Source organism: Telmatherina bonti (genome assembly GCF_933228915.1).
Source record: "Telmatherina bonti genome assembly, chromosome: 23".
In the NCBI taxonomy this organism is placed as follows: domain Eukaryota; kingdom Metazoa; phylum Chordata; class Actinopteri; order Atheriniformes; family Telmatherinidae; genus Telmatherina; species Telmatherina bonti.
Window position 1 is genome coordinate 26564196 of NC_136632.1, and position 25860 is coordinate 26590055.

General features: G+C 45.1%; 1 protein-coding gene across 1 annotated transcript in view; it reads right to left on the bottom strand.

Moving 5' to 3' along the window:
- Positions 1–565: 565 nt before the first annotated feature.
- The window catches only part of LOC306773571 (leucine-rich repeat-containing G-protein coupled receptor 5-like), a gene marked incomplete at both ends in the record, with an annotated part of 61987 nt that continues 36692 nt past the window's right edge, over positions 566–25860 (bottom strand). Inside the window, 16 exons of the mRNA XM_079263426.1 lie at positions 566–740; positions 1954–2623; positions 4509–4666; positions 5567–5810; positions 7941–8024; positions 8252–8412; positions 8497–8622; positions 8774–8845; positions 10182–10253; positions 10418–10483; positions 10623–10694; positions 13122–13190; positions 14514–14585; positions 14789–14860; positions 14968–15036; positions 25240–25311. Coding sequence (XP_079119552.1) covers positions 566–740; positions 1954–2623; positions 4509–4666; positions 5567–5810; positions 7941–8024; positions 8252–8412; positions 8497–8622; positions 8774–8845; positions 10182–10253; positions 10418–10483; positions 10623–10694; positions 13122–13190; positions 14514–14585; positions 14789–14860; positions 14968–15036; positions 25240–25311 — 2254 coding nt within the window. The remainder of the gene's footprint in view (positions 741–1953; positions 2624–4508; positions 4667–5566; positions 5811–7940; positions 8025–8251; positions 8413–8496; positions 8623–8773; positions 8846–10181; positions 10254–10417; positions 10484–10622; positions 10695–13121; positions 13191–14513; positions 14586–14788; positions 14861–14967; positions 15037–25239; positions 25312–25860) is intronic.

Below are 25860 nucleotides of genomic sequence, written 5' to 3' on the forward strand. Positions count from 1 at the left end.
ATAATAATCACAGATATGTCATATTGGATCATTTCCCACATTAAATAAATTACCAGGCATTTGTTCATGTTTGTTTTGAAAAGTCTCCACATCTAATTTTAGAAATCTGAAGATTTTAGTCACATTAATACCAAAGAAGTTCACAAACTTGATTCACTGTTGTATTTATAATCTGTTCAAGACAAACTAAGAGCAAGTTTAGTTATAAACATATTTTTCACATCCACAAAAAACAAAGGATTGTCACAGAAGCTTCGATTTACAATAATATGTACAAATGTTTAACATCCAAACCTGTTTTCATCGTCCAAAAGGCCAATTCATGTGTATTATTTCGAATGGGAATTAAAATTTTAATGACTAAACATTAAAAATAAGCGCGACATTTAGCGGCGCGGGCCTCTGGTGAGTGGGCAGAAAATGCTTCTTTTGGTGTTTTCATGTTAAACAGAAAAATGAGACATTTTAAAGGAGCAGTTCCGTGTTTTCAGCGAACATGAGCTTCAGCTGCTTGTTTTCAGTTTGAGCTTCGACTCTGACGACACTCACACACATGCTCCAGTTTTCACGCACGCCGGCGAGAACACGAGCCGCCACCGCCAGCTTTTGGTACGACGTTTGGTAACACAGCGCTGCAAACTGTGTCGTGTTTAAAAACAGCTGGAGAGTTGACGCCCTTCGTGGTGTTTGTGTCCGGGTCAACATCCGAGCGGGAACCCGGATCCAACGCTTCGTCTTTCCTGCAGAAAAAAAAAAAAAGATGGAGGAGAAAAAAGGGAAAGAGTCCAAAGAGTTCATTTCTCTTCGCCAGCTGCTGCTACATTTCCTGCCTCACAGTCCCGTCTGTTAGTTTGGTGTGTGTGTTTTATGTATATGTGTGTGTTTGTGTGGTGGTTTCCTCTCACCTGACAAATGCTAATGAGGCTAATATAAAGTTCACATATAAAGCTCTCCATGACCAAGCTCCATTGTACATAAAAGATCTTATAGTTCCATATATTCCAAATAGAGCACTTGGCTCTCAGACTGCAGGTTTACTGGTGGTTCCCAGAGTCTCTAAGAGTACTATGGGAGGAAGGGTCTTTAGCTATCAGGCTCCTCTCTTATGGAACCAGCTCCCACCGTGGGTTCAGGAGGCCGACTCCCTCCACACCTTTAAGATGGAGCTGAAAACCTTCCTTTTCCATGATTCTTATAGTTAGGATATGAGCATCTCCTGAGTTGGAGTCTGCATGTACGGGACCCAACTGTCCAGGTTCTGCTCATTGCTCTTATAGTTATGGGTAGTCTAGCCATCCATTACTTATGTAGCAATGGGGATGTTACCTGATGCACTGAGAAGTACCTCGCTCTATTTCTCTAATGTATTAATGTATAAATATATGACAATATTGCCGTCTCTAACATAAATTTCTCCTTTTTTCCGCAGGTCTTCCTGAATAAGTGCAGTTGTACATGTTGATCTGTCTTTCCTGTCCTCTCCACCCCAACCAGTCGAGGCAGATGGCTGCCCTCCCTGAGCCGGGTTCTGCCGGAGGTTTTCTTCCTGTTAAAGGGGAGTTTTTTCCTTCCCACTGTCGCCGCGTGCAGCTCAGGATGGAGGATTGGATCCAAGTCATGACTCGACGCAGTCAGTTGGTTTCTATTATAGGATATGTATGAATTGGCTCGATATGATGTGGATGTAAAGTGTCCTGTGACAACATGGTTGTGAAGCGGCGCTGTACAAATAAAGCTGAATTGAATTAAAAACTCGCCCATTGTTCCAACGCCTGATGTCTAAAAAAGAGGAACTTTGAGCATCTCTAAAGCTGAAAATGTGTTTCCCTGCGGTCATGGCATCCGTTCAGGTTGTTGGCGGGAAGCAGACTAACGAAGCACAACGAGCCAATCAGCTTCAAGCGTTTGTCAGGTGAGAGTTGTGCGCCTGTTTAATGACACGTGGCGACGAACGCCACTGAATGTTGCGTCTCCTTCCCTCCTTCTTCTTCTTCTCTCTCTCCTCCAACAACGACCAAAGCCTGCGTCGAGTCACATGACTGTTTCTCAGCGTCTTCATCGTACGCTGAATCCAGCCTTCCTCCTGCTCCTCCTCTTCCTCCTCGCTGGAGCTTTGGTAGCGTCACGCCCCCGCAGGTGCGTTTGAGCAGCGCCGCCAGCCCCTCCCTGGCGAGCGGATTGAAGAGGAGGTAAAGCAGCGGGTTGACGCAGGCCGGGAGCGGCGCCACCAGCAGCAGCACGCCTTTCGCCGCCTCCGGCCCAGCGGCGGGGAGCCGCAGGAGGGAGGAGAAGGAGAGGAACGCGACGGGGAGGTAGAGGACGCAGTTGGAGAAGAGCAGCCAGGCCACGTGTCGAGTCAGCGCCGCCTCTTCATCTGAGGTGGGCGGGGCTTTGTGGGCGCGGCAGTAGAGACGGGTGTAGGCGAGCGTCATGAGGAGGAAACACAGCGAGTCGAAGAGGACCAGGGAGACGGAGAAGACCAGGGAGGAGGAGGAGGAGGAGGAAGGCAAAGGCAGACAGAGGGAGGTGCTGCTGTGTCCGGCCATGACGGGCGGCAGCGTGACGGTGAGGCCCAGCAGGAAACACAGACAGACGGACAGACGGACGAGCAGACTGCTGCGACCTGCAGGAAGAAGAGCGGGATGAGATTCATATCGTCTGTTTACGACTTTCCTTCAGCTCTGTTGGTGCCGAATCATCCTGGAACGAAAACTGCGTTCACACTGCAGGTGGGAACGCTCACATCGGACCTTTCCCACTGGTTCATCACGTTACGGTGCGTTCAGACCAAAAGCGTTTGGAGCATCAAGAGCGGCAGCTTTCCATGGAAAGTCTATGTGGAGGTTGAGCTTTCTCGCGTCGCGTTTTGAGCATCGGCGTTCTGCGCAGAACACGCATCAAAAGCCAGAGATGGAAAATCTGAACTTTGGCCGCTTGACGCGGGGCGTCAACCAATCAGAGCAATCAGCTGGCAGCTCCTGGAGGATTCCTGTGGTGGACCCAGACACAGGGCTGAGACGTTCCTACGACAGCGTTCCTCATCGCATGTGGCTCTCTGACTCTTGACTTGCGGCTCGTGAAGCACCAAAATGCATCTAAACAAGTCATAATAATCCTCAACGCTGCAGTTCTCTCCACAAACAAGAGCTGCAGGCTGCTTGCAGAAACTCTGCTGTCCTAACGGCCCTAACTGACCCTGTCAGAGTTGCCAGGTTTGGCTGATTTCAGCTGCACCGAACTCCACCAAAGAGCCGCTCCGTCGGTAGCTCCGTATATATAATGAAAAAGAAACGCCCACATTCTGGAGGCGTTGTTGTATTTTCACCATATACTGTTGCATAAGAAGCCATTACTCCGTGTAATATTTAGGATAACCATTCCTTGCTAAAAAGCTGAATGTTACTGATTTGGCAACGTAGCAGGACACATAGCGTTGTTTGTGGGGCGGGTGGCGGCTCTCCGCTGAGTGCGGCTCTTGTTGCATTAACAGTGACTATCACTGCCCTACGACGACGTTCTCCAGCTTTATTTATTAGATAAAACCATGTCATCTCTCTACTGAATCCACCATCATTCAGACTGACCGGGAGGAAAGCTCCGCCTTCCCTCCTCTCTTTCTCGCCATGTTTGCTGCTCGCTCCAGACAAGCGGCAGACGTGGCAGGAGCGTTTTGGGCATCGGACACAAAAGTGGCAGTTTAGTCACAAAGCGTCGAGGGTTCAGCGTTTTGAGCGTTTTGAGCGTTTGGTCTGAACACAACGTTATCGTTCACATGCGACCAGGGCCGGATTAAAAGGGCAAAATATTCTACTGTACTCTATTCTACAGTCATTTAGCTGTAGCTTTTATCCAAAGCGACTTACATATGACAGTATTTAAATTTGTTTTGTTTTTTTTTAATTTATTTAAACTTGAGTCTTGAAATTGAAATGATTCACAGATATTTAAAATTTTAATTTGTTTTGCACTTCCCAGCCACCGTAGTAACGCCATAAAATAACCATAGAAGAATAAGTTAAAGCATTTACATGTCATGCTGCCAGTCAGTACAGTTTTTCATAATAAAACTAAAATATTGATGAAATATCTATAAAAGCTAAGTAAAGCTAGTAAAACTTAGCTTGAATTAATGTTAAATTTGGTGCTACACAAAACCTAATAATGCAACAAAGTCAGTATTTTGAGTTATTGTTTACATGTTCATGACAGATTTGAAAAATAATCCTCCAGCTGCTTATCGTTTCTTTGTTTTATTTATAAAAATAAAACTGGCATTTAAAGGGTTAAATATTCAGGATTTTAAAGGGTTAAAATCCTAAACATCTTTAATGTTTGGTAGTTTTAAGCTGGGCTGAAGGCATTTAGGTAGTTGATGATAAAAATGTAATAATTTGTCACATTTTATTGAACTTTCTGGGTTTGGACATGGCAGTGAATTAAACTAAACATAAATCTGCAGACATAAGACACCTCAGAGTGGTGTGTTTTCAGTATTTATCCATCCTTACCGCTGCTCCACCCAGCCTTGTTACGTTGTCCGGCGGCAGCAGTCAGGCAGCGCTCCAGAGCTGCGACGGTCAGCAGGAAAATGCCGGTCTGAGACGCAAACACACACAGGAAGCCGCTGAGGCGACACATGAAGCTGCTTTCCCACTTCATCCCGTATCTGAGGAGAGGCACGTCATACAGCAGGTCAGCCCAGCGTGGTGTACACAGTATGATGAAACAGGATGCTTACGGTCAGATTTCAGGTAGATTTCCATCTCAGAGTTTTTTTTCATTCTGACTTAGCTTTTTAGTACAAAATCATATATATATATATATATATATATATATATATATATATATATATATATATATATATATATATATAATAAATATTGGAATATTTCAATAAGATGAAAGAAAACTGCATGTAAAATAAATTCACTTGGTTGAATAAAAACATTGTTTCGAGGAACATCGTCGCCTGTACTAGCAGCATCATGATGACATGACGACATCTGATAGGCTAACATAACCATGTGACAGCTCATGTCACATGATTTATTTCAAACTAAAACTTCCAGAAGTGAAAACAGATTCCATGTTGACTGGCAGCACAGAGTATTTGTGACATTTAAAGTTCATCAGATCTCAAATTTGGACTGGAAGATATTGATGTATCAATTGAAGAGTATTAATACGCCTATCCTTACATCCACATATTGATTTAAGTCGCACAGAGAAGCTCTGTATGGAGTCAGAGTCCCCTGGACAGCAGTCATATAGAGCTGAGTGTTGTCAGCATACAGGGGAGCATGTTGATTCTCAACAATAGGAGCCCCGAACTGGAGCCCTGAGGAACGCCGCATGTCATCTTTGTTTTAGTAGATCTGTAGTTACTGACACAAAGTAGTTCCTGTCTTTCAAGTAGGAACAGTTAGACACTAAAACAAAATAGCAGAAAAAGCCCAGAAAGGACTCATTTTTATGTAAACTTATCGTGAAATTCAAGCTTGCTTTTCCTTCATATCTGCTGATTTAATGCAAGTTAGCACCCTGACATCACACCGCAGTTTCATACCTCCAGAAGCCGCCAAATGTCCAGGCGTCCACCGCCGCCAACCAACCGCTCCACACTCCCATCAGCCCGTTCACCAGAGCCAGCAGGCCAATCAGCAACTTGGCCGGTGTGACCAAGCTAGCTGGAGAAAAGAAGACTGATAGGACAACAAGACTGTTGCTGACCAATGAGATTGCTGCGATAAGCCACACGCCACTGCGGATCATCCAGCTGCCGAGCAGGTGGAGGCAGGGATGGAACGGTCCTGTGGAAAATCAACATATTGCTAAATTAATGGTTGCTGAATCCATTTATGTTAAAATGTTGTTTTTTATTCCATCAATGTAAACTGTAGAAACTGTGTCTTCTTCTTTCTGCAGCACTAAGTGGCGTTTAACATGCTAAACAAACGTTTACTGACGAAGATTTATATCTGTATTAAAAATAAAAAGCTCTCAAATTTCAAAGCAACAGACTGAACAAGTTCTAAGTTTGTACAGTATGTCTCTAAAACCTTTATTATTTGCATGCTGATTGACTTATGTGTAAATAAAAACATTTTAAGAGTAAAAAAAACATGTAAATACATTTTCTGATATATGTACCGTTTAGATAAACAAGTAAAGGGCCCAAAACAGTAAATACTGCCCTGTTCTGTTTAGAGGCACAAACATTTTGAAGCTGAGGATTGAAAAGAACAACCTCAAAATAACCAACAAGCTGATCTCACAAATGTTCCTAAAGCCTCTTGGTTTTGGTCCCAGACTCAGTAAAATGTTAGTTTCCAGGCTAATGATTTAAATTCAGGAAGAAATCAGAAAAGTTTAGGTGTTTTTGTGCTTCTCTTGTCACAGAACATTTTCACCCAGAACTTTTCTGCATTTCTGGAAACACTGTGTTCCAGCCCCTGTTGTCAACGCTAACTTTTGCAGGTATTACCTCCGCCAAGGAGGTTATGTTTTCGTCAGAGTTTGTTTGTTGTGATTAACACCCAAAATAACTTCAAAGCGATCCAGAATCTCTTCCGGATCTCCACCAAAATGTGAAACATTACTCAAAAAGTTATGGATGGATTTGGATGAAATCTTTGGGATATGTTGGGAGTGTCATGAGGAACAAATGATGAAATTTTAGTGGAGATCCAGAAAAGATCCTGGATTCTGGTACAGAATCAAAGCAGACGCCGCGCCGCTGACGACCACGTCATCGTATGCAGTGGGCGTGTGCGTAATATGCGTAACTTTGGCTATGATTGGCTGATCGGTATGACCGACTCTTTCTAATCGTGTGATAGGATACAATCACGCTGATGTCATCATGTTTACATAAATGTGACCAATCGCCACCGACAAAGCAGGAAATGTTTGTGAAGCTGAATGACACGTGTTGTCGTCCAATCAAACTGCTGTTACCGGGCAGAAAATGGTGATTTTGTCCGCTTAACAACTCCTGAAGCACTGTGGGAAAAGTAGTTTTACTGAATGCAGTTTTATGTCGGTGGATTAAAGTTTTGGAGGCAAAACAGCAAAGATAAGACAGAATATGTAATGATGTTTTTCTAACGTGATGCATAAATTCAGCTTCTTTTGACTCTTTGATTGAGTGAATCTTGGTCACAGCGACATTAAACTGGGATGACTGGAATCTGTGGGACGTGTGTTTTCAGTAGAGCTTTGTTTGTTTCCATGGCGCTGGGTGGACACGAGGGTCCAATATGTTTGTTTACGTATTCCTGCGGACTTTGTTTACTTGGTCTTTTAATTATCTCCACCAAGGAGGTTGTTTGTTTGGTTGTTTGGTTGGTTGTCTGTTAGCAACATTACTCAAAAGGTTATGGATGGATTTTGATTGAATTTTCAGGATATGTTGGGGGTCTCACAAGGAACAAATAATTACATTTTGGTGGCGATCCGGAGGAGATCCTGGATTCTGGATCACTTTGAAGTTATGTTGGGTGTTAATCACAATATGCTTGGCGGAGGTCTGAGCTCTCCGAGTGCTTTGCTAGTTTATAATAATTTTTTCATTCCTGTTGAGTATTTCTTTTTTTTTTTTTTCTAAATTTTTCAGAAGGATTTGAAAAATTTGTGCTGAAATATGTTCAGGGAAAAAATGAGCCCAATTAGCCTAAAGCTAACTCTGGTTCAATGCATCAAACTAAAACATTCAAGTTCAAAGTTGAGCATTTTCCTCTTATAAATAAATAAATACATTTATGTAACTAACTAAAAGTATGTTTAGTTCATCATATTTGGGGAAAGCGCCAGTGTAACGACCCTTGATTGGAGCACAGTGAAGTGGATCGTGTTGGAACCAGCCAGAACTCTGAGTTGTTATCAGCCTTTATCTAATGGAATAAAACTAACTATGTGTCTGTTTTTCTGCACATCTGTACCTGGCGCCGGGCTGCAGTGGACAAAGTGTTGCGGTTCGGGTTCGTCCTTTAACTCCATGATAAAATCCTCCCAGTCCTGATCTGCTGCGGAGACACGTGTTTATGTTGGTTCATGAGGAACTTCCTTCAAACTGCAGCAGTTTTCCCGCCTGCTTCATGCTAAACGTTCTTTTAAACCCCTCTAGCAAACATTCAGGGAACTTTCCAAAGAACTAAAAGATTCAGTCAAAGCAAATTTAAATGTTTTTAAAAGTTAGAGGGTAAAAAAAATGCAGCACGGATGGAAACTTTCAGCTGGTTTCAGGATTTACCTGGACTGGACTGGACTGAGACGTCCCTCCCAGTTGAGTCTGAAGCCTCGTCTGTCTCCCAGGACAAATCTCCCCCTCCTCCTTCTCCTCCTCCTCCTCCTCCTCTCCTGTCACAGGAGACGAAGGCGCAGCACTGGAAGGCGTAAGGAAGCTCCATCACCCTGAGAACAAAAACAGTCACGTCTCTTCATCTGAACAGCTGGGAGATGACGGGAAGTGAGGCACGGATAAACTTCCTGACTCACCTGACTCGTGGCAGATCCTCTCGTGGGATCAACTCCATCAGCCGGTCGTTTCCAGCCAGTCGGAGATGAGTCAAACTTTTCAGACCAATCAGAGAGAGCGACGACAGCCGATTGGATGACAGGTCGCTGCGGAAACGGAAAAGGGGCGTGGTCTCTCGTTATGAGTGTCACATATAAACGGTTTATGGAGCATTTCCAGCGTCAGCAACCGGACCGGACGAGCCACTTCAACCCATGAAAGCAGACATTTTAGACCTTCAGACGAAGAAAAACTCACATTTTTGAAAGAGCCGGCAGAGCGGAGAATGAGTTGGGCTTCACGGACGACAACCGGTTCCAGGATAAATCCCTACAAGACAGAGAGGCGACGCTGTCAAACAGACCAGTTGTTTACTGGTTTATTTTTACAGTGCAGCGCTGTGGGGTTGTTGTAAATACGCTACATAAATAAACAACAGATTCAGGTTCTGTCTGCTGATTTCTTCTCTTTTCAGTGATTGTTTCTGCTCTTAGCTTCATATTTCAGCTTTTTCCTGCTTTAAAAATCCGTTATTCAACATGACTGAGGGTCCAAAATGACATTTAACCACAACATTTATGATCATATTCTGTTTTCTAAGCTTTAAATGTGAATTCATTCATACCTCAGTGTCATGCTGGCGACGTGGGGGGTGAAGGTGTGGACCCAAACGCAGGGATGACGGCACAGATTTTTCAACTGATTTAATTTAACACAGGGACTCAGGACTAACTAACACAATGATCCAGCAAAAACCGAACAGAAACAGACGGCATAAATACACTGAACACAACCAGACACAGGTGAAACGAATCTACTAAATGAACCCAGGTGAACTACATCAACAGGAAAACAATAAAGCTAAACAGGAAAAACTACAAAATAAAACAGGAAACCTGAAACTGAAGCACAAGGAGTCCAAACCTGGACACCTCACATCACAAACAGCATCATAAACCTCATTATTCCCGTCCTCTTCAGGAGCTTTCTTTCATTAAGGGACACACACACACACACATATGTATATATATATATATATATATATATATATATATATATATATACATATATATATATATATATATATATGTATATATATATATATATATATATATATCGTCTCCGACCCGCTGAGTCTCACGGGGAGGGAACGCCATTTCAGGTGGGATTTTTTTTCCTGGTATTTCATCAGAGGATGTTTTATTCCATCTAATCTGCCGACCTAATTTCTTTCCTCGGCTTGTTAGTTTGGATTAAAGCGCCACGGGGCTTTGTGTAACAGCCACCCTTTGTTTCTAATCCTCAGATGAAAAGAAAGTGTGTTTCACACTCGTATTTCTAACCAGATCCGCCGTGATGCTGACCTCTAGGGGGCGCCGGCAGCCGCCTGCAGTGCAATCAGCAGTTTAACCTGCATCTAAAGCGGTGCGTTCAGGTGCATCCAAGGCGAAATAGCCGTTTCCTAAAACGTCCTGGAAGGAGAAGGAATGCATGATTTTGTGCCAAGCTGTGGCATCATACCTGTCCCATCAACAAGCAGACCACCTGGACCAGGAGGAGCGCCTCCATTTGGAAATACTTAAAGAGGGCAAGTTCGGATCACTGCTCCGGGTAATTAAACCTGCTGAGTGTGTGTGTATGTGTGTGTGTGTGTGTGTGTGCTTACAGCGAGCGCAGCGACATCAGACCGCTGAAAGTGTTCTCCTCCAGTTCCTCTATCTCGTTATGGTGCAGGTCTCTGGAAGACACACTTCCATTAGCAACGCTGTCTCTGTTACTTCAATCAGTTCTACAGGATCTGATTGGCCATGAATCCTCAACAACCGGGATAATTATTCCCATGATGCACAGCTGGATCTAGTCACCGGTTGCTAGGACAACTGGTACAGGTTGAAAACTCACATCTTCTGGATGCTCTGGCAGTCAGAGAAGCTGGGCAGAGTCTGGATCTGATTGTAGGAGAGATCGCTGCAGAGACACATGAAGTTGTAACTGTCAGCACACTGACGTCCTACATGCCCTGAATGCATCACGGTGCAGCAAACAGATGACGATGATCGAGACGCCGCGAGCTGGGCCACATGACCAAGTTTATGTTTGAACTCACAGAAGCTGGAGGTTCGGAAGCTGCTCACACACCGAGCTGGACAGCGAGGTGATCAGAGCTCCGGTGATGGTCCTGAACACACACACACACACACACACACACACACACACACAGGTGTTTTAACCGTCAGGACAAACAGTCAACACACCTGGAAACAGGTAAATATCTGGAGACGTGCGGCTACCATCAGATTCAAAAGGAAAAACTTGAAGTTTCAGCCGTTTCCCGTTTAATCTGAGACGTTGCGATGGATCGATACACGGCGATAATACTGAAACCAACATCCGTACCGATATCGATCGATACCAGTGCGGTAACATCGATACTTCAACGTGAGTCTTGAAAGTCGTGGTTTTAGCTGGATTCGGTTGTAAGACCCCGACATGCCCAAACCAAGTTCCTCTCACTGAGATGACGCCAAAGTTTTTTACAGTGCGAGTTATGAGCTCAATGCACGACAGATGACATTCGTCTAAACGCATCGCCATCGAGCGAAACCAACACAAGGAGCTCAACAAACTGCAGCAATGGCGGCCGCATCATGCTCAGACCCCGCCCTCTCAGGCCCTGTTCTATTAGACCACGCCCTCTCAGACCACGCCCTGTTAGATGCCGCCCTCTCAGGCCCTGTTCTATTAGACCACGCCCTCTCAGACCACGCCCCGTTAGATGCCGCCCTCAGAACCGTTTCTCTCAGACCTGCCTTTCAGCCCCCGCCCTCTTAGACCCCGCCCTCTCAGACCCCACCCTCTCAGACCCCACCTCTCTCTCAGACCGCACCCTCTCAGACCCCGCCCTCTTAGACCCCGCCCTCTCAGACCCCGCCCTCTTAGACCCCACCTCTCTCTCAGACCGCACCCTCTCAGACCCTGCCCTCTCAGACCCCGCCCTCTCAGACCCCGCCCTCTCAGACCCCACCCTCTCAGACCCCACCTCTCTCTCAGACCCCACCCTCTCAGACCCTGCCCTCTCAGACCCTGCCCTCTCAGACCCCACCCTCTCAGACCCCGCCCTCTTAGACCCCGCCCTCTCAGACCCCACCTCTCTCTCAGACCCCACCCTCTCAGACCCCGCCCTCTCAGACCCCGCCCTCTCAGACCCCACCCTCTCAGACCCCGCCCTCTCAGACCCTGCCCTCTCAGACACCACCCTCTCAGACCCCGCCCTCTCAGACCCCACCCTCTCAGACCCCACCCTCTCAGACCCTGCCCTCTCAGACCGCACCCTCTCAGACCCTGCCCTCTCAGACCCCGCCCTCTTAGACCCCGCCCTCTCAGACCCCACCTCTCTCTCAGACCCCACCCTCTCAGACCCCGCCCTCTCAGACCCCACCCTCTCAGACCCTGCCCTCTCAGACCGCACCCTCTCAGACCCCGCCCTCTCAGACCCCACCCTCTCAGACCCCGCCCTCTCAGACCCTGCCCTCTCAGACCCTGCCCTCTCAGACCCCACCCTCTCAGACCCTGCCCTCTCAGACCCCACCCTCTCAGACCCTGCCCTCTCAGACCCTGCCCTCTCAGACCCCACCCTCTCAGACCCTGCCCTCTCAGACCCTGCCCTCTCAGACCCCACCCTCTCAGACCCCGCCCTCTCAGACCCCACCCTCTCAGACCCCGCCCTCTCAGACCCCACCCTCTCAGACCCTGCCCTCTCAGACCCTGCCCTCTCAGACCCCACCCTCTCAGACCCTGCCCTCTCAGACCCCACCCTCTCAGACCCCGCCCTCTCAGACCCCACCCTCTCAGACCCCGCCCTCTCAGACCCTGCCCTCTCAGACACCACCCTCTCAGACCCCGCCCTCTCAGACCCCACCCTCTCAGACCCTGCCCTCTCAGACCGCACCCTCTCAGACCCCGCCCTCTCAGACCCCGCCCTCTCAGACCCTGCCCTCTCAGACCCCGCCCTCTCAGACCCCACCCTCTCAGACCCCGCCCTCGTAGACCAAACTCTCTTGGATCAAAAGCACCAAAAGCACATTGGATTGTTCCACTCTGAGTTCTGGTCTTTTTCAGATGACTCAGGTGAAACCCGAACCAGTAAAAACCGACCCTGGAGGTGAACTTGCGACCGAACCGAGGCTGTTATGTGGCGTTTGGGGTCATGCGATGAAAGACAGTGGGGTTACCACGGCGAAGGGTCGGCCCAAAGGCAGCAAGGAGAAGAATGTGGGACGTTTGTTTGGTTGGAGTTTTTATTTCCACCCTCTGGTGCAGCGTGAGGTTACTGCTGAACACACACCGCCTTCAGAAGTGAGTTTAAATGGGAAAATACAATAAAAATAAACACAGTGAAGGTGTTTATTATGACATGGAAATCTGGGTCACAACAAGGAGAAAGAAGGGTTTTAATTTCAGGCAGAGCTCCAGAAAAATAACGTTACAGCCCGTCAGATAGAATAATAACCGCAGCGTATCAATAACAGCGGTCTGAAAACACACAGTCGGCTGCAACAGCAAACAGCTCCGATACGAAGCATTCCTCTGAGTGTGTGTTTCTTACAGGCTCTCCAGACTTTTGGTTCCTGTCAGATCTGGAAACTCGGTGAGTTCTGCAGCTCCATTCAGAGATCTGAGGAAAGAAAAAAAAGCAGGGCGGACTTCAAGCTGAGGTTTATGTGGAAATGGAGAATATGCTGGCTGCTGGTCAGGTTAAGTGTGACATTCTTTGTGTAATTAGCACCTGATTTAATAAGGATCAGGCTAAATACTGAGTCACCTGGAACTGACCTCTGGTTTCCTCCAGGGAACGAAAGTGTCTGAAAAAATCAGGGGACGCTGAGACCGAGTGGAAAGGAATGCTGCTCCATGATAACATACAGCATCACGCCAACTTTAATCTCCAGTCATGTCACAGAAGGAACTTTACACCTCCTGGTTCAGTCGGTTAAAACCGCTCGACTGTTTGTAGAAAGTTACTGGATTAACTTTAGATTCCTGCATTCTAGCTGCTGACCAGCAGGTGGCGACAGACCTGGTCAGTTTCTATGGACATCAATGGGAAAACGGCCACTTTTAATATGATTTATAACCTCAGAGAACATTTTTAAAACTATTTTATAATTTGGCATCTTATTTATTTCAACATGATGTTAATTTAGTTACTTTTCTTTGAGGAATAAATCAGAACTATCATCTTTCAACCTTGTTATTCGGTTCTATATTTTGTTATTCATCCATTCACACAAACACTCCATCTAAACTCTTAGTAGGGCTGCTCGATTATGACAACAATTAAAATCATGATTATTTTGACTGAAATTGAGATCTCGATTATTTAACACGATTATCCAGTATATATAAACAACGCTGCGCGCCGTGGTGTTCTAGACTCCGTGTCGTACATTATAACCGTCTAATGCACGGTTCCGAGTTGTTTAATCCGCTTTCACCGCTTATATAGGAACTATTTTACGTTGGCCTAGATGTACGTTTTATACCAAACAACCGCTGTCAGGCTGCAGCGCGTTTCTCTCATTCACCTGTTCTTCTTCTTTAGGTTTTATTGTCAGACGTCACGTTCTGATTGGTTCGTTGATAGTCGGTTAGCAGGCGAACCGAGACCCCCGGCTATCATTCTGCTTCTTTGGTCCACATCAGGGAGCGGTTGGTGTTCATACGGCACCCAACGAATCAAACGCTCCCTGGAAGCGGACCGCGGCCCTGTTAAAGCAGACCACACAGCAGCAGTGTGAACGCGTCCCAAGATCCAAATAATTTGGTTTACAGCATTTATTTTCTACTTTACAGCCTGAAAGGAAGCCTCAGCTTCATGTTCTTTGAGGTTATAACATGATCGCATCAACATGCGGTGTTCGGACACGAGGATCAGAACTCAGGGTTCTGACGACCCGTCTGGAGCTGAGCGTATGTGTGAGCTGAATGTGTTCCTCACAGCGTCCGGAGCTCCGGCAGGTTCTGAAAGGCCGAGCGACCAACGGACTGGATGGGATTATCGTAGAAAAATCTGCCAAACACAAACAGAAACATGTTTTTTCCTCTGAAAGCAACTGTGATTCTGCTGCATCGGGTTCGGTGTTCATCCTGGATGCCAGTTTCTGAGTAAAAACAACTTTAAAGCCACAAATTCTGAAAAGTTAAAAACCATTGAAAAAAACCCCAACATTTCATACAGCCTCATTAATAATGACAGAAAATGGAGGTACTTACATGGTGATAAGGGAAGGGTTCCCAGTGAAGGCATGTTCTGGAATAGACTGGATGTTGTTGCTATGGAAACCACTAAACAGAAAGATGAAATAAATTAGTTTCCTTCACTGCCTTCCTTCGTGATTTGTTGCTGTTCCTTCAGGTTATCCAGATATATTTATGAGCCAGGCGGGACTTACAGCTCCTTGAGGTGGCTGAGTGAGCGGATGGCCGTCGGAAACTCCACCAGGCTGTTGTAATTCAGATCCCTGAGGAAAAAACAAACAGACATGTCGTTGTAGACGTGCTCTCTGGTGTCCTGATGCTCCTATTCGCATCTCTACGGCTTCAAGCTCAGCTGCAAACCAGCGCAGCTGGACGCCGTTGGTGGATGGTGCCAACAAGGACAAAAGCAAGATGGAGACCCTCTGGCCCTTGGCTGCACTTCCAAGGTTCGCTGTTGTTTCTGGGATGTCACTTCAAATCCTTCCCATGTCAACAAAGCCTCCAAAGACTGGGTCCTGATGGATTTGTTGCATCTAAAGGAGAGTGTTCCTCTCTTTTGTCTCTTGGCTTTCATTTAATTGTGCTTTTTTTATTAGCTTTTCATTTCATCCATTTGCTACCACTTTTCCAGAGTCAGGAAAACAAAAGCTTACTTTTTAAAAAAGGTTGCATGGTGGATTCAGGGATGCCTGCAAGTGGTGGCCAGTGCCACCCTGAACAAAAAGCTGGCCACCCTACTGGCTGCCCCTGCAAAAATGGTATTTTTACATTTATACAAACATTTACACACTAATAACGAGGCACAGCATGCTTTGTTTACATCTCGTGTTAAAATCTTTCAAAATCTAATAAAAATAAAATATATATATACATATTTATATACATATATATATATATATACATATTTATATATATATATATACATATATATATATATATATATATATATATATATATATATATATATATATATATATATACATATTTATATATATATATATACATACATATATATATATATATATATATATATATATATATATATATATGTATATATATATATATATATATATGTATATATATATATATATATATATATATATATATATATATATATATATATATATATATATATATATATATATATATATATATATATATATATTATCACGCAGAGGGCACCTTGTATGTTGGGTCCACTAAAAGGATCAAGGAGCAATGTTGCCACTGTAGACATAAATCAATCAAACCTTAAATCAGCATGTAGGAGCATATTGTAAGAACTAATGTTTAATAAAAACACCAAATAAATACAATATTTGGGCTTTTGGAGAAGTTTCTGTGAGAATTTTCCTGCATCTAAAACCGCAAGACAGGAGGTGACGTAGGAAGAGGAAGAGGGTGTTGTGCCAAAAAATGCACCCCCGCCGAGAAACGCAGCCAATCATAAAAAGTGCGGAAACAGCATCTCACCTGTAGATGGCGTGTATTCATTATTACCATAGACTGTATATAAAAGATGGGCGGAGCCTCCGTGACGTCACCCGTAGGTTTCTGAAGAGCTGAATTGAAGCTCGGTGGGCGGTTCCTACCATCACCATCTTGGCAGGGGCATGCGTGTCGTCTCGCCCGGAAAATACAAGTATGGGCAAGAGGTGGAGCTGAGAGGGGGGCTGTGAGCGTCATGGTGGATGATTGACATCGAGCGAACTCTGAGCTTTCTGCAGCTAAGAGCTAACCGAGCTAACCCGGAGATAACAGGCGCTAACCAGCTAACGGAGGTAAGCGGGCTAAAGCTAAGTCATGTTGTTAACCGGCTAAAAACCGCGGTTGTTCTACGTTCTTCTGACTTGAAGCGGGAGATCGGGTACCTGTCAATCAAAAGGACACGCCCCTAAATATGCTGAACTTCGAGATTAAATTACTTTTAAACGGGTGAGTTAGAAAAAAATTCACTCCCCCCACAGTTGTCATAAAGGTAAACCTGACCTATTAAACCTAAAATGTTTTGTACCAGACTGTTAACATGTTTATTCCTGCTGTAAACATGTTTATTTCTGCTGTGAAGTTGGTCTTTTTAACATGGGAGTCTATGGGGATTTGCTCTGTTTTGCAGCTCCTAGTGGATGAAGGGGGAACTGCAGTTTCATGCATTTCTGCATAGGCTTCACTTTTAACCGCCAGAGACTCCGTCCATCTTTCATATATGGTCTGTGGGTGAGACCCCCCTTAAATCAGCATATAGGAACATTGTTGGAACTAAAGTTAAAAAACAAAACAAAACAAAAACAAAAAAAAAAACAGATCATATAAATACACTATTTAGGCTTTTGGAGTAGTTTCTGTTTGAGTTTTACTACATCGAAAACAGCAAGACCGGAGGTGACGTCGGAAGAGGAAGACGGTGTTGTGCAGAAAAATGGACCCCTGCCGTGAAAAGCACTCAATCACAAAAAGTGCAGTAACAGTATGTCACCTGTAGATGGCGTGTATTCATTATTACCCTTAAAAAGAACAAATACACGCCATCTACAGGCGAGAGGCTGTTACTGCGCTTGTGCTTTCCACGGCAGGGAAGCTTTTTTTTTTAGCATTCCTGCAATAAAAACTGATAATGGAGACACCTACATTTAGAAAAACCTTTTAAATGTCACGAAAAAGGTTTTAAGCTCTCATGAGCATTTCTCAGACGTGTGGAAAGAGACATTTATCACCAAACTTTTTTCACATTAATACGTCATGACGTAGGGCGTCACATGACCAGTTTATTTTAAGTAACGACGGCGCGGCGCGTCTGGATGGAGGAGGAGACGGAAATCTTTTTACAAATAGTTAAAGAGAAAAATGAAACGTCCATCTTTGATGACAAGCGACAGCGAAATGGAGAGATTTTACAGAGTTAAAAGGAGAAATTAAGGAGAAAGGCTTCGAAAGCCAGAATAGCTGCTCTGAAATGCTAAATATTTCGTATCTTTTTCCTCCTAAAAGTGGAACCTCGTGGGACGAGATTTTATCAGAATTTGTGCGAAACACAAATGTCACTTTTATTTAGCAAAAACCTGCGGCGGAAACGCAGCTAGTGACTTAAAGAAACTCCTCTCCAATGCTTGGACACAGAATGATGAAACAATGAGAGGGAAAATTCCACGTTTCCAGCCTGCATGTTACTGGGAACAGTTGGAGTCGGGATACTGGGCAGGGACTGGGACATTGTGTAATACTATCAGCTCACTGGTGACGGTCTATACGAGCTGTTATGTCGAGTTTCTCACAAGAAAAACAATAAAGTCTAATCTTATCTCATCTTATCTTTGTTTTATTTGACTACATCTGAACTGGGAATGATCTACCAGCACTATGGAATGTTATAGGTTAAAATGGGAAGACTGGGTTGACCAAACAGGAACTGTTCCCTGTAGTCTGGGAATGTCGCATCCTTACTGGAATGGGCTTTATTTCTGAACTGGTACGAGCAGAGCCTCAGAATGGGAACGGAGTGGATCTGCCATTTGTTGCAGGACTGTGGGAACGTTGGTTTTAGGCTGGGAAAGTGTTTCATGGACTGCAAATGTTTGCGTTTCGAACTTTAATCTTTCCTTTTTCTCATCTTTTAATTCTATTAAAGAAACATTTAAGTGTGCCTCCTCCCTTCTCTACTTTCTTTCATCACAAATGGAGACTAGAGCATTCCTGGAGTCCACACATGGCTTCAATTAGGTCCTCTCATCCATCTCTGGGATGCAGGTGGCTATTACACACACAAATACGCTGTGTGCGGAATGAAGCTGCCACATTGTGAAAATACCATTAAATTGAAATTGTTTCAGTGTGTTTCTGATCGTGTGAGTCCATGTGTGTGTCCGGACCACGGCTGGTAGCAGCGATAGCTGCTGCGTCGTCTTTCCCAAGCTTTATCGGTGCGGTCGCGATCGCATCAGAGCTGGATGGGAGGCTGAACGGTTCAGATTGTCTGATTAGTTCTGTTATCCTGTTTATTTGTCTCTCAGACAGTTTCCATTCGCTTGATTTTATGGCTGTTTTTATAAAAAACCGCAACAAGATTTAGATTTTACAACCAGATAAGAAGCAGAAAAACAATTTCTCCATCACACATGTTGTTTAGTGTCACACAACTGAAAAATTAACTTTACTTTTGTTTATTTCACTGTAGTGGAAGGAAACAAATGTTTATTTATACGAATTACACAAACTAATTCATGACAAATAAGTTTTTTCAGTTTATTGTCTAATTATTATCTAATTAATAGCAAATTCAACACATGATTCATATTAGTCCATTTTATTACAACTCTGCCACAAGACCAGGAAGGAAAACCTCCACCAGAACCAGGACCAGGAAGGAAAACCTCCACCAGAACCAGGACCAGGAAGGAAAACCTCCACCAGAACCAGGACCAGGAAGGAAAACCTCCATCAGAACCAGGACCAGGACCAGGAAGGAAAACCTCCATCAGAACCAGGACCAGGAAGGAAAACCTCCATCAGAACCAGAACCAGGAAGGAAAACCTCCATCAGAACCAGGACCAGGAAGGAAAACCTCCATCAGAACCAGGACCAGGAAGGAAAACCTCCACCAGAACCATGACCAGGAAGGAAAACCTCAATCAGAACCAGGGCCAGGAAGGAAAAACTCCATCAGAACCAGGACCAGGAAGGAAAACCTCCATCAGAACCAGAACCAGGAAGAAAAACCTCAACCAAAACCAGGACCAGGAATGAAAACCTCAACAAGAACCAGAACCAGGAAGGAAAAACTCAACCAGAACCAGGACCAGAAAGGAAAACCTCCATCAGAACCAGGACCAGGAAGGAAAACCTCCATCAGAACCAGGGCCAGGAAGGAAAACCTCCAGCAGAACCAGGACCAGGAAGGAAAACCTCCATCAGAACCAGGACCAGGAAGGAAAACCTCCATCAGAACCAGGACCAGGAAGGAAAACCTCCATCAGAACCAGGACCAGGAAGGAAAACCTCCATCAGAACCAGGACCAGGAAGGAAAACCTCCATCAAAACCAGGACCAGGAAGGAAAACCTCCATCAGAACCAGGACCAGGAAGGAAAACCTCCATCAGAACCAGAACCAGGAAGGAAGACCTCCACCAGAACCAGAACCAGGAAGGAAAACCTCCATCAGAACCAGGACCAGGAAGGAAAACCTCAACCAGAACCAGGACCAGGAAGGAAAACCTCCATCAGAACCAGAACCAGGAAGGAAAACCTCCATCAGAACCAGAACCAGGAAGGAAAACCTCAACCGGAACCAGAACCAGGAAGGAAAACCTCCATCAGAACCAGAACCAGGAAGGAAAACCTCAACCAGAACCAGAACCAGGAAGGAAAACCTCCATCAGAACCAGAACCAGGAAGGAAAACCTCAACCAGAACCAGAACCAGGAAGGAAAACCTCCAACAGAACCAGGACCAGGAAGGAAAACCTCCATCAGAACCAGAACCAGGAAGGAAAACCTCCATCAGAACCAGAACCAGGAAGGAAAACCTCAACCAAAACCAGGACCAGGAAGGAAAACCTCAACCAGAACCAGAACCAGGAAGGAAAACCTCCATCAGGACCAGAACCAGGAAGGAAAACCTCCATCAGAACCAGAACCAGGAAGGAAAACCTCCATCAGAACCAGAACCAGGAAGGAAAACCTCCATCAGGACCAGAACCAGGAAGGAAAACCTCATCCAAAACCAGGACCAGGAAGGAAAACCTCAACCAGAACCAGAACCAGGAAGAAAGACCTCAACCAGAACCAGAACCAGGAAGGAAAACCTCCATCAGGACCAGAACCAGGAAGGAAAACCTCCATCAGGACCAGAACCAGGAAGGAAGACCTCCAACAGAACCAGAACCAGGAAGAAAGACCTCAACCAGAACCAGAACCAGGAAGGAAAACCTCCATCAGGACCAGAACCAGGAAGGAAAACCTCAACCAGAACCAGAACCAGGAAGAAAGACCTCAACCAGAACCAGAACCAGGAAGGAAAACCTCCATCAGGACCAGGACCAGGAAGGAAAACCTCCATCAGGACCAAGACCAGGAAGGAAAACCTTCATCAGGACCAGAACCAGGAAGGAAAACCTCCATCAGGACCAGAACCAGGAAGGAAAACCTCCATCAGGACCAGAACCAGGAAGGAAAACCTCCATCAGAACCAGAACCAGGAAGGAAAACCTCCATCAGAACCAGAACCAGGAAGGAAAACCTCATCCAAAACCAGGACCAGGAAGGAAAACCTCAACCAGAACCAGAACCAGGAAGAAAAACCTCAACCAGAACCAGGACCAGGAAGGAAAACCTCCAACAGAACCAGGACCAGGAAGGAAAACCTCCATCAGAACCAGAACCAGGAAGGAAAACCTCAACCAGAACCAGGAAGGAAAACCTCAACCAGAACCAGAACCAGGAAGGAAAACCTCCAACAGAACCAGGACCAGGAAGGAAAACCTCCATCAGAACCAGAACCATGAAGGAAAACCTCCATCAGAACCAGAACCAGGAAGGAAAACCTCAACCAAAACCAGGACCAGGAAGGAAAACCTCAACCAGAACCAGAACCAGGAAGGAAAACCTCCATCAGGACCAGAACCAGGAAGGAAAACCTCCATCAGAACCAGAACCAGGAAGGAAAACCTCCATCAGAACCAGAACCAGGAAGGAAAACCTCCATCAGAACCAGAACCAGGAAGGAAAACCTCATCCAAAACCAGGACCAGGAAGGAAAACCTCAACCAGAACCAGAACCAGGAAGAAAAACCTCAACCAGAACCAGAACCAGGAAGGAAAACCTCTATCAGAACCAGGACCAGGAAGGAAAACCTCCATCAGGACCAAGACCAGGAAGGAAAACCTTCATCAGGACCAGAACCAGGAAGGAAAACCTCCATCAGGACCAGAACCAGGAAGGAAAACCTCCATCAGGACCAGAACCAGGAAGGAAAACCTCCATCAGAACCAGAACCAGGAAGGAAAACCTCCATCAGAACCAGAACCAGGAAGGAAAACCTCATCCAAAACCAGGACCAGGAAGGAAAACCTCAACCAGAACCAGAACCAGGAAGAAAAACCTCAACCAGAACCAGGACCAGGAAGGAAAACCTCCAACAGAACCAGGACCAGGAAGGAAAACCTCCATCAGAACCAGAACCAGGAAGGAAAACCTCAACCAGATCCAGGAAGGAAAACCTCAACCAGAACCAGAACCAGGAAGGAAAACCTCCATCAGAACCAGAACCAGGAAGGAAAACCTCCATCATAACCAGAACCAGGAAGGAAAACCTCAACCAAAACCAGGATCAGGAAGGAAAACCTCAACCAGAACCAGAACCAGGAAGGAAAACCTCCATCAGGACCAGAACCAGGAAGGAAAACCTCCATCAGAACCAGAACCAGGAAGGAAAACCTCCATCAGGACCAGAACCAGGAAGAAAAACCTCAACCAGAACCAGAACCAGGAAGGAAAACCTCCATCAGAACCAGAACCAGGAAGGAAAACCTCCATCAGGACCAGAACCAGGAAGGAAAACCTCCATCAGGACCAGAACCAGGAAGGAAGACCTCCATCAGGACCAAGACCAGGAAGGAAAACCTTCATCAGGACCAGAACCAGGAAGGAAAACCTCCATCAGGACCAGAACCAGGAAGGAAAACCTCCATCAGGACCAGAACCAGGAAGGAAGACCTCCAACAGAACCAGGACCAGGAAGGAAAACCTCCATCAGGACCAAGACCAGGAAGGAAAACCTTCATCAGGACCAGAACCAGGAAGGAAAACCTCCATCAGGACCAGAACCAGGAAGGAAAACCTCCATCAGGACCAGAACCAGGAAGGAAAACCTCCATCAGGACCAGAACCAGGAAGGAAAACCTCCATCAGGACCAGACTGCAGGCTGATCCAACATTAATATGCCAGTTTTCTCAATGTATGTGTCCCCTGGTGGCCCTTTTACACTGGTTCAGAACTAGTATGGTGCCAGACTTGCAACAAGATGGGAACTGGCTTCCCTTTTTCCTTCTAGACTAGGGCGTCACACATAATCGGACTTTGATCATGATCATGGTTTTGGTGGTCACGATTAAAATAAACCTGATCATCAACAATATTTACATTCAAAACGAGCTCTGTTGCAGCGTCTCTGATCACCGTGGTTCTCTACCAGTGGTCTGCCGACCACCAGGGGGCGAACGCATGGTTAAGGCTTCATTAAGCTGCCTAAATACCAAACGCGCACAACTTTTACCAGCAGCCAGTTAAATATTGTTTGTTTGGTTGGACATCTAAGCTCTGTATTTGTCCTGTTGCAGGTAAAACAGATTGTTTTGATTAAACAGCTGATCGAGATGGTCAAAAATATGAACATTTTTACAACATGTAGCATTAAAATACACGAACTCTGCCGCATGCACAACCTGCCCTGATGCGGACGACGTTGCTTGTTAATTATGAAATAAGCAGCTTCATTGCACAAAAAGCAGACATTGCCGCCCACGTTGATCTCTCCAGGCTTCAGACGAAGCTTCTCATGGAGGATGTAACGAGTTTTAGACTGATGAGAGCAAGTCATGTCGAGAATGGAAAATACAGCTGCATCAAAACACTGGATAAGAAATATGAGATTCCTTCGTGTAATTATTTTTCCAAAGGGGCGTTTCCTGCGCTGTATGAAAAATGTCGAGGTCATAGAGAGGGAGCGAAAATATGTAGCGTTGCCAGGTAGGTTGTATACAAGTGGTGCATTAAAAATACATTATTTCCAGACACAATGAATAATTGTGATTAATAATCGGGATTACAATATTGATTAAAAAAAAAATCATGATTATTATTTTGGTAACAATCGCGCAGCCCTGCTTTAGACGTTGCTTCTTCTCATAACTTTAACCTTGACTCAGCGTACACAGTCTGCGCATGTGTCACAGTGCCCTCTGCTGGTCATCAACCAGAATAACGAAGTATGCGGAAAATGGCCGCGGTGAAGACCTGCAGGTTCCAGCATCATTTATCTTTGAGAAACTGTGGGTTTTAACAGAGCCTGAAGACTCACCATAAACTTAAAATTTCACATTTTATGTCTAAACTTTCTTGTAGTAAAGCCTGTAAAGCCCTCCCACTTTGGTTCCGGTTAAACTGGTGTGAACGCGGGCCGGTTCACAAGAAAACCCCAAAGTCTGAGACTTCAGAACTGTTCCAGAGCCAGAAACAAAATGGAGTCTGTCTGAAGGCACCATGGAGTAAAACCCTGACTGATGAGACGGAGGAGGAGTTTGGATGGACACCAACTGGGAAAGGTGCCAAAATATCTGATCCGAATGGTTCTACTCTTCTGGAACCATTCCACTATGATCTGAAATGATCTTTTTAAACAGCTGTGAAGGAACTGTAAATGTCAACAATTCTGTTCGAACCACATCAACAAGACATCATGGTGTGGTTGTTTACATTATGCCGTTACTGGTTGAACAACTGTGGTGGACATCCACAGAGCACAACACAGCGGAAGTATGTTAATTTCTGGGAATAACTGGAATATCGAATGTGGGAAGATGTGGTTCAGATACATGAGTTCATCCACCAGAAACAGCTGGTGGATCACCTCTAACCACCAGATCACACGAGCACTCTTAAACAAAGGTTTTTTAGGGGGTTTCAGATGAGAAACAAGAACTTGCAGATGTTCTGAAAGCAGGATTTGAGTTTATGTTTCACCTCCATCATCTTTACTCACCTGAACCAGAAAAATGAGCTGAAAATAGCATCTGATGTCCACAGAGAGGGTGTTGTTCTCAAATCTGGATATGGTTTATTAATAATTAATGCTGGCTGAAGAGGTACAGCCTCCAAACACACACAAACACATGCAGTGTGTAGGTAAATATGTGTGCGTGTGTGTGTGCATGGATAGTAATTATGATTAGCATACAGCCCGGGCCACACACAGAGGCAGCTCAAGTATTTCCAAATGAAGGCAGTGTATGTTTGTGTGTTTAAACCTGCTTCTCTGGCTGACTAAGAAGACAGAAACATCTCTTTACACACACAGACATTACTCAGATTACACACACAAATACACTGATTCAGGCGAACGCACACACTGACATTCACACAGAATATGTAATCCGTAAATACTTCTTGAAATAACTTTTGTTACTACAGCATCTACCTCGTCACATCTACTGTGTAGTAAAAAGATTCATGTAAACGTGTTTTTGCGTCTGTTAGCTACGCTAGGCTAGCTAGACCGGCCAGATCTGTACCTTCACTGCATCCACGGAGATGAAACTCATCCAGGTTTGTGTGAAAACAGAATTCCTCTGTGGATTCTCTACAAACGAGCAAATTACAACTCCTTCTCATCTGCTAACCCTTCACCCTGACCTAAACTCTACCCTCGCTGCTCCAGCTCCCCCTCAAAAACACAAACACACACAGAAACTCACAGCGTCTCCAAACTGTGGAGTCCGTGGAAGCAGTTCGTTCCCATGGAAACGATCCTATTGTTGTTGAGATGCCTGTGGAGAGAGTGAGGGAGACTGATGGACTAATGAAGCAGACAAAGAGTGCGTGTATATATATGTGTGTGTGTGTGTGTGTGTGTGTGTGTGTGTGTGTGTGTGTCTCTTTGAAAGGGGCCCCGGGGCCTCTCAAGAAGGTTTTTTTTCTCTTGGTAATTTCATGCAAATTAGCTTCAAGCCTGTTAGACAAAAGAAATGACAGGAGACTTCAATGCTGCCGCGCTGAATGCCATCACACACATGCAAACAGGGAGTTTGCACGTTATTAAGGAGCTAATACAGACAGACAGGGACAATCGCGGACCCGACTCAACTTAATTCAGACATGACTCCGAGCAACATGTCCACAAGGACTCGCACGAACACTAAAAATCAACCCACTATAGCGGTTTCCACATATCAGATGATCTGATCACATCTGAAGTAAATCAATCCTGATTAATTTTCCTGTTAGATGGTTGGAGTTCAGCCTATTGGAGCTGATCGGAAGTCAGAGTTTTTAGTTGCTTATTTGTTTAGGTTTAGGAACTTTGTAAGCAAAGTTTC